This window comes from Typha angustifolia, chromosome 12, assembly GCF_048772165.1.
Source record: "Typha angustifolia cultivar Huaian chromosome 12, ASM4877216v1, whole genome shotgun sequence".
NCBI lineage: Eukaryota > Viridiplantae > Streptophyta > Magnoliopsida > Poales > Typhaceae > Typha > Typha angustifolia.
This window is the reverse complement of record NC_133250.1, coordinates 10,363,471-10,372,299: the sequence shown is the minus strand read 5'-3', so window position 1 is coordinate 10,372,299 and position 8,829 is coordinate 10,363,471. Positions and strand designations below refer to the sequence as shown.

The 8,829-nt window shown below is 39.2% G+C and overlaps 2 protein-coding genes across 3 annotated transcripts; one reads left to right on the top strand and one right to left on the bottom strand.

The window, feature by feature from the left end:
• Nucleotides 1-295: 295 nt before the first annotated feature.
• On the top strand, nucleotides 296-4,603 carry LOC140772528 (uncharacterized). Its single transcript, XM_073114643.1, has 3 exons — nucleotides 296-737; nucleotides 1,819-3,953; nucleotides 4,384-4,603. The coding sequence occupies exons 1-2, from the start codon at nucleotides 367-369 to the stop codon at nucleotides 3,929-3,931; spliced, it is 2,484 nt and encodes an 827-aa protein (XP_072970744.1). The 5' UTR covers nucleotides 296-366; the 3' UTR covers nucleotides 3,932-3,953; nucleotides 4,384-4,603.
• A 142-nt stretch (nucleotides 4,604-4,745) lies between these two features.
• Nucleotides 4,746-8,761, bottom strand: LOC140772529 (organic cation/carnitine transporter 7-like). 2 transcript variants are annotated; one of them, XM_073114645.1, is made up of 7 exons: nucleotides 8,457-8,761; nucleotides 7,899-8,168; nucleotides 7,502-7,735; nucleotides 6,738-7,263; nucleotides 6,433-6,635; nucleotides 5,380-5,621; nucleotides 4,746-5,183 (listed from the first exon to the last, which is right to left on the bottom strand). In XM_073114645.1, exons 2-6 carry the CDS (start codon nucleotides 8,166-8,168, stop codon nucleotides 5,391-5,393), a joined length of 1,464 nt encoding a protein of 487 aa, XP_072970746.1. In that variant the 5' UTR covers nucleotides 8,457-8,761; the 3' UTR covers nucleotides 4,746-5,183; nucleotides 5,380-5,390. The 2 variants fall into 2 exon arrangements, with proteins under 2 accessions (XP_072970746.1, XP_072970745.1); XM_073114644.1 differs by having other exon boundaries at nucleotides 8,540-8,759.
• Between the last annotated feature and the right edge of the window lie 68 nt (nucleotides 8,762-8,829).

Below are 8,829 nucleotides of genomic sequence, written 5' to 3'. Positions count from 1 at the left end.
GAATACACTGAGTACAAGCATGCTCAAAGCCCAAAAAATAAAAATAAAAATAAAAATAATCTAATATTAGAATTTAGCGGCAATTGTGATATTTAAGAAGTTTTTTAAGGGCAATTATGTAACTTGACGGGGTCTGGACTGGACTAGGCCACACCCTAGAACGGTCCGAGATCGGTTTATTTGGACCGGTCTAGGCCCGGCCTGTGACTGGTTTAGCCTGGCCCGATCCACGAGCATCCATTGTATCTATATAAAAAAGATATCTCTAGTTTTATTAGTTCTCCAATATATCGATTTCTCTAATCGTCTCGGTCTCCTACTAGGGTTTCTTCGATCGGAGAAGAGGAGATCCGAGAACCGGAAGCGATGTACAACGGAATCGGGCTGCAGACGCCCAGGGGATCGGGCACCAATGGATACATCCAGACCAATAAGTTCTTCGTCAAGCCACGTCCTGGCCCCAGCAAGTTCGGCGGCGGCGCCTCGGCCGGATCCGGCGCCGGCGAGATGGCGTCGCGGAAACCCAACAAGGACATACTCGAGCATGACCGGAAGCGCCAGATCGAGCTCCGGCTGCTCGTCCTCCAAGAAACCCTCGAGGACCAAGGGTACACCGAGACCGAGATCGCCGAGAAGGTCGATGAGGCGAGGAAAGCGCTCGAGGCCGAAGCAGCTGCCTCATCTGCCGGGGCGGATAGAAGCGGGGCAGACGAATCGCGTGGTTCCGCCAATAAGAGGTTTTGCTCGCTCACGTCTCTTCTGGCTGTCTTTCTACCGCTTTCTTGTTTGTAAAGTTGAGTTCTTGATAACTTCTTGGAAAATTTCGTGTTTCTCTTATGGATTGTCATAATTTGGAAGATGAAACTGTGTAGGATTAAAGAATTTGTTTTAAAGAAGTCTCTTGACTTGAAAATTGTCATAATATGTTTTTACTGAACTCAATCTTTTGTTAGCAAGAGTAGATCTTTAGCTATGTCCTTGTTGGATTAAGGTATATTAAAACGTTTTGATGAATATTTCGGTGGTGTGCAGAATCATTTGAATAAAAGCAATAAAGAATCTCTTCTCAGCTTTTATATGATATGCGTTTTATGAGTTTAAGAGTTAATGGGTGAAGTTCCACTAGAATTTAATTGCAGTGAAATGGCTCTGATAGTATAAGCTTTGGGTGATTTCTAGTTGGCCTGGTCAAGTTTCTAGGGACTAATTTATGACTATAATTGTCTTCTTGCACTTGAAGTGCTTTTTGTGTGATATAGTCATAATGCTGACAAGGGTTAAATTAGTCTTCTGTTGCGGGTGTTGCTAAGTATGTATTAGATAGGCTGAATCAATTGCAGAGCTCCAGTTTAAACTGGAGAAAGGATTTAGGCTATATGTTGCAGCATAATCTGCATGAGAACAGTGCATGATAAATGTTTCAACACGAACATGTGAGAGACAGATGTTTATATGTTGGTATGCTTGAAGAGTATTAATAGCGCGTGGTAGTTTGCTAGTTATTCAGTGACTCAGCTTGTAAAAGAAATGAAGCATTACTTCTGTTTCAATTTCCACATACGAGATAGTAGGCAGCCAAGTAAGTGGAACTTAAGTGGAGCCTAGTAGTTGGTAGAGCGGAAGGCATTTTTCTTATTAAATGCTTATCAGAATGCTTGTTGGAATCTTGTCCTGAGTTTTTGAATGCTCGTTATGGTAACTTATTGATTGGTTCATTAGAGGGGCAAACTAAAATATGCATCTGATGTTGTGCCGTGGTTATAAAATATATTTGTATAGTTATGGTTAGTTGGCGTCACTTATATTTTTAGATTTCAGGTTTTTTGGCACGCAAAGCCATCACATTGCTGCACGGAAGGAGAAACAACTGGAGACCTTGAGAGCAGCCCTTGGGATAAAAGATGTGAATGAAGTTTCTACAATTGAACATCAAGAGAAAAAGCAAGAGGAAGAAGAAAGTGATGTTGAATCTGGAGAACTGGTAGATGAGAAACATAAGAATCAAAATGAAGATCTGATGGATTCTGATGAGAAGCTAGAGAAGTATGATAATGAACATCGGGATGCCAAGAATAAGGGAGGCCTAGACCTGCATACTAAAGTTTCAAAGAATGTAGAAGAAAGGGGAAGGAAAGATGAGGGAGGCAAAAAATTCAGAAATGATGAGCCAAAACATCATGGCGATGATGTTAAAAAGGGCAAAGGTGGTAATGATTCTGACAGTGATAGCAGTAGAAAATATGTTGGTGGAAAAGATAGGGGAAAGGGAAAGAGTTCTCATGGGCGTGATTCTAAAGATGATTTGGAGATCAAGAGTAGCAAGCACCTAAAAAAGACATCTGAAAAGCAGGAAAGAAATGGTAAAAATCAGGAAACTAGTGATTCAGAGTCAGATAGTGATTCTGACAGGGAAGACAAGAGAAGAGAACACAAGTATCTCAAAAAGCACCAGAGACATGGCACTGATTCAGATTCAGATAGCTATGCTCAGAAGACTAAAAGATCAGTTGTGAGGCAAAAGGCAAAAAGTAGAAGGCATGATTCAGAGGATTCAGACTCTGGAACTGATAATGAAAGGAGAAATAGGAAACAGATTGGGAAACGTAGCAGAGTCAGCAGAAGCAAGAGAAATGATTCCAAATCCAATAGTGATGAGGAACATTCTGTTAAGTATAAGAAGTCTCGCAAGTCTACAAGAAGGCATGGTAGTGAGACCGACAATGATTCTGAATCTGATAGGGAGAAGGACCGCTCAGTCAGGTACAAGAAATCTACTAGAAGGGATGGTAGTGACAATTCTGAAAATGATGAAGACAATGGAAAGGAGAAACTTGGCAAGCACAAGAGAAAGGAGGAAGCAAAGTATTTGGAAACTGACAGACAAAAGAAAAATGCCATTGATCTTAAAAAAGATAAGGAAAGCAGCAAAAGACGTGATTCTGAGGACTCAGATTATGACATTGGTGATAGAAAGGACAAAAGAAGAAGTCATACCAAACCAAGCAAAAGGCATGCAAACTACGAATCTGACTCCAACAAGGAGAAGAGAAACACAGACAAAAAGTTGAGTGATCATTCCAAATCAAGGGGAGTTACTAAAGAGAATGAGGAACGTAACATAGAAAAGAAGAGGCGGAATGATACAGATCATGAGAGCTCTGATACTAATAGTGGTGAGGAAGATAACCGCAAACATGCTGTCATGCACCGAAGCTCTGGAAATAAGCAAGAATCAGCGAGTGATGACAGTGAAAGCCAGAGCTCTGCTTTTAGTAGTAGTGACACAGATTCTGATCTTAGCATCATGAACAATAAAGAGAAACACGAGAGAAGGAAGTTAGACAAAGGTGTTTTTCGTACAAGTTCTGAGAAGAATGACAAACAGCACATTTCTGCTTCAGTAGAACATAGCTCTCGTCGTAAGACTGAAAGAGAGGAGGATGATCGGATAACTAGAAGTGCTTATGATAATGAAACTAGAAAGAGAGAAATCTCAGACACCGGAAGGAAATTTGAGAGAAGTAGCTGGGTTGAAGGAAGACAAGAAAGTAAGGATGCTGATGTTTATGGAAGACAAGATGGAAGGGAAAAGAGAAAAGTCGAGGGTGATGACCTTGCTGCCAATGTGAAAAGTTCCAAGTTCAGAACCGATGATTCAATAGAGGACAAGAGGAAGGAGAAGGAAAGCAGAGGAAATAGGGAATATATTCGTGGAAGTCGGGAGGATCAAAGAGATGACCTTCCAAAGAATGGAGGCACACGGTCGTCGAAAAATTACTTCATCGAGGATGAGGATAGGAGCAGAAAGCGCAGCATAGATGAAGAAAGGTATGATTCTAAAAGGGCCCGATATGAAGACTCACGGCATCATTCTAGGAGGGACAGATATGATCATCATTATTCTGAAGAAGGCAGACACTCACGACGATGAGGCTGTGGACATCTCTTAAATGGTAAGCGTCATGTACCTCCACCTCTACAATAGCATGGGGAAGGGGTTGAATTAGAACTCTTTGATCACGTGAACTTATTTTGACATAATTCATTGGTCGTTGGGGCTTGTTAAACTTGAAATCATGAAAACCTTGCTGGCAGATAGGTTAAATACTGAAAGCAATCAAATGCTCTATAAGATTACCTTAGATATGCAGATTTCAAATTTTTTCCAGCAATGCTTATTTGGACCTGGCTCAACATGGAGCTGAATGGAGGATTAAGAATTTATATAGCGAACAAGAGATTGTTGTTTTCTAGTATTATATGCTTCAAATTAGGCACAGTTGCTAGTAACTCTATAAGGGCGAAAGTTTTGTATCTTTAGGTGGTATCCATCCTTTTGTTCTTCATGATTTGACAATCCAACTGTTTCCCTTTCTTCTGCAGGTATGCCATGTCTTCTTCCATGGAGTTTGCTTGGAATGATAAATCACGGTAGAAGCATCTTGGGTTCGTCAGTGCTGTTGTGGCTGCAAACTATGCTTGTTTTGGACTTAATTATGATGTATCATAACATGTTTGTATTTCCAGCATGTATTAAGATGTTCCTTTGAGACTAATCACTTGTGTGCCATGTTATTACGCGATCCCAAGAGGGTGACTGGAAGATCTTTTCTATCTTGGTATGCGATGCTATTTTCACTTTTCTGACAGACTATTAAAGAAAGTCAACTTCTATCAGTAGAAGGAGCATTCTTGTGGAGTCATTCAATTATCAGTTTCTCTGCTTTAGCTCAGGGATGTCGAGTATGTTCTAAAGCTATCTACTTGCAGAGCATCAACAGACGAGATTCGAGATTCAATAATGCATCCAAGAATTTCACTAGGATTTGGCTGCAAATTGCAGGAAAAAAGTCTTGTGTGTGCCCACAAGCAGCATAAAAGAAGATGAAAGTTTATACCTGACACACAAATGACTGATTGCGATTTAAGTGCAACATATGCCTAACATTGTGATTGTATACTCGCTACACAAACAGTGTAGAAGAGAGTATGTGTAACCTGCCTCGGTTGCCGAGATTTTTGATTAACAAATCTTGCTGTAATGTGAAATGCTCCTGTAATGTAATACACCTTTGGAATTCTGCATGTCATAATTGACTGCAGAGTATACTCACAAAATCTTCGTGGCTGTAGTATTTTCTCTGGTGAATAAGGAACGCGTACTATATTACATGGCTCTATACCTGGAAGGAAATAATTTAATATCATGAGTTGCAAACACTGCAAGGGTTAGGAAAGACTACAGAAATCAGAAAAGTAAGCAATATTGTTGTCACAATGAATATGACTAACCATTCGCTGTTCCATATTTGAAATGCTCAACGAGGTTAGAAAAACAATAATAATATGTAAATCACAGAGCAGAGTAAATGATGTTACCTAAGTTTCTTTTAGTTCAACTCGATTACAGTGTCAGTCAATCTACGCCCGCTTGTTTCGAAAGGGAAGAACAAGACAGCCATCCCGGAAATGAATAGTACAAGTTCAAATACAAGTACTGCGCTCATCTGATGACAACCATGTACCAAACCAACAGCCACAAGTGGGCATAGGATTCCACCAATTCTCCCAACTGAGCTTGCAACACCAATACCAGTTGTTCTTACTGATGTAGGGTATATCTGATAAAGAGAAAAAGAAAACAAAGAATTTAAGAGGTAGATTAGAACTAAGGGATGTGCATTACCACCTTTGCAACAAGATGTAGTCAAACTTATAAGCTCGCAGAAATTAAAGAACTTTTGCACACATGGAATCCTTTTTCTTTTTCCCTTCTCTCTATTCTATTAAAATCATGTCCTGCCCAGTGCCTACTAGTCAGCAAGTGTAAAAAGAGAGGTCAAAATCAGAAAAATTATGCCACATGACAGGGTTTGTTGACCTCGTGTAGACACAACCTTGGAAAGAACTTAAAATCTTGAAAGGTTAGGATCCACATGATTCTCACATCTATCACCTATTTTTGGGGTTCATTCAAGAAAAAATTAATTATAAAACTGAATCCTGTCTTAAAAGATCCTACTAAATGACAAACTTAAAAAAATTGAACAGGGTAGCTAACTTAAATTCTGCATCATTAATAGAGCCTAAAAGAGGCATGAGATATACAAGCCAGAGAAAATACATTGCAGGCAAAAGGATGTATGTTGATCACAATAGAGATATGAAAGTGTAGCTAAGCAAACAGTCAGTTTCCACAGAAAAGTGAATAGGATAATTGTACTAGAAAATTTTCATTGTAACTGTTCTGAAATGTAAAATGATCAGCACATAAAACATTATGTCTTAATGTATAAATACTCTTAATTCAGTTTTTCATGTTAACTTTTATCTACTACCATAACCACCTATTTAAAAGCTACTCTTTTACATTTAAACAAGCAAAAATAAACAACAGTATCAATATCTGAATGACTGAATTTCTTTGCTAACCTCTGGAGCATATATGTATACAACATTGAAGCTTGCTGAGATGCAAACTCGAGCTCCAAACAGGAAAGCTGTTGTTAATGCTGCTGTCTGATGAAATACCAATGGAATTAAGCAAATGCAACTAATGAAAAGCATGGAAGACATCGAAAGTTTCCGACCAATCCTATCCACAGTTACAGCTGATAGAAGAAGCCCTGGAACCTCTGGTTACACAAACAAGAATAGAAAATTTAGAAACACAGAAACTGCATATACTTATTAATTTTTCTTTTCTGGGGAGAATGTGTCTAGGTTTCATAACACACCTGCAAAGGTGGAGATAAACACATCTTTGTATAAGCTAACGTCATTGGAGTGGCTTGGTTGCATCTCTTTTGATGCACATGTGCTATGTCCATTACTTAACTCAGTAGTCAGTAAAACAATACCATAATATGAAAATGCATTTCCAAAGAAAACCACCCAAAGAAGAAGAGTTGATCTGAATAAGTTCGGTGTTAAAAGCCTTAAAATAGCCTTGATGCCTCCAGTTTTAGAATCTACATCATCATCGATGCTATTGTGCTTCATAGAAACCAAATGTGCGGATTCACAAGAATCAGAAACTTCATCAAACTCAATTTTGTAATCAGAAACAAGCTTGCCGGAGGGGAGCGTTACATGATTTACTCTGGCCATCCTTTCCAAAATATCCATTGCATCATTTATTCTTCCCTTCATGCATAGGTATCTTGGTGACTCAGGTGTGACAGAATAGAACAGGAGCAGAAGAAAAGAAGGTAAAGCAGACAAAACTAGCAACCATCTCCAGCCAAATTTAGGCATAACAGCCTGCAAAAAATGTTGGTGAAAGATTAGATACTTTTTTTTTTTTTTTTGATGACAAACCAGGCCTCGATGCTACATAATGTAGAGAGAGCATTTTTGAGAATGTACTGGTTCTGTTACATTGAAGAGAATGGAAATGAACTAACATAACACTAACCATGATGCCAAAACATAATGCAGTGAGATTGACTTTCAAAAGCTTATCTCCTATAGAAATTGGAGTTGGGGCAGAAAGTCATACCCATGCAAGGGAAGCTTCCATGATAGTGCCAATAGTCCAAAAGGCTGAAAATATCACCATCCAAGTCCCCCGATTTGTAGCAGGAATGAACTCCAAAAACCAAGACGAAAGCACAGGTCCTCCTCCCAACCCAATACCAACCACAAATCTTAGAAAAATCAAACATATGTAATTGGGAGCAATTGAACTTAAGAGACCAGCTCCACTAGTTATAAGGGCTGTGAAAAGAAACCCCTTCCTGGAATTAAAAGACACAAGATACATGAATCTAGTATGAAATTTCCCAATTGAGGTGCAAAACAATAAACATTGCGCATATATCCTACAGGTAATATATATCGCACACACACCAACAATGTATGTAATGCAGTATAATAATAAAATGCCAAAAATGGACCTGCCTCCTTCCGTAGTTGTCTGAAACAATTCCCCAAGTATAAGCACCTAATAGCATCCCAACAAAAACAACACTTGTGATCATACTCTCTTGGTGAGAAGAAAGCTCCCACTGTAATTGCAATGATGGTCCTATGAATGAAAGAAGCATCATTTCCATTGCTTCTGCAACCCAACCCATCCCAGCATATGCGAGCACAAAGACTTGGAAGTTACCAAATCCCAAAGACATGAGTGCTTCATCCACTGTATAACTAGATCCATCTCCCATCTGCGAATACCCAAAAAAATGTCTAAGATCACTCATTTTTTGTTATATCGATCTAATGACCATTGTTCTATCCGAGTGATAAAATTTCTCATTACTGGGTCATGTATAATCATAAATATTTGGACTTTGAACAAATTGCGAGTAGCAACCGCAGAAATAACTGCACAAACTCTTAGATCCAATAAAAGTTTTCTTCATTCACGAGTCCAAATACAATTCTTGCATAATGATCAAAATAACCTAACTGAGGAAATATATCAAAGAGGTGAAGCACAAAATAAAACTTACAAAAGAATAAGAAAAAGAGATTGAAAGAAGAACTAATTAATGAATTGGAGGATAGATGAACGAGCAGAGATTGCAAATCATACAGTCGATATCCTTTAGCTTAACGCGGCGAAAGATTCATTGCCTGCTTCGGGTCGCCCAAAAGGAACGAATTAGAACAGAAGGGGGTGTACATTTGACCATTTAAAAAGTCAATCTTGGCAACCGCTACGGCCTACGGGCAAAATGGATCCTCGAAAATCTCAGGCCGACTTGTGAATTGCAGGACTCGCCATACTGGCCCAATTAAGGCCCATCTCTCTCTCTCTCTCTCTCTCTCTCTCTCTCTCTCTCTCTCTCTCTCTCTCTCTCTCTCTCTCTCTCTCTCAGCTTA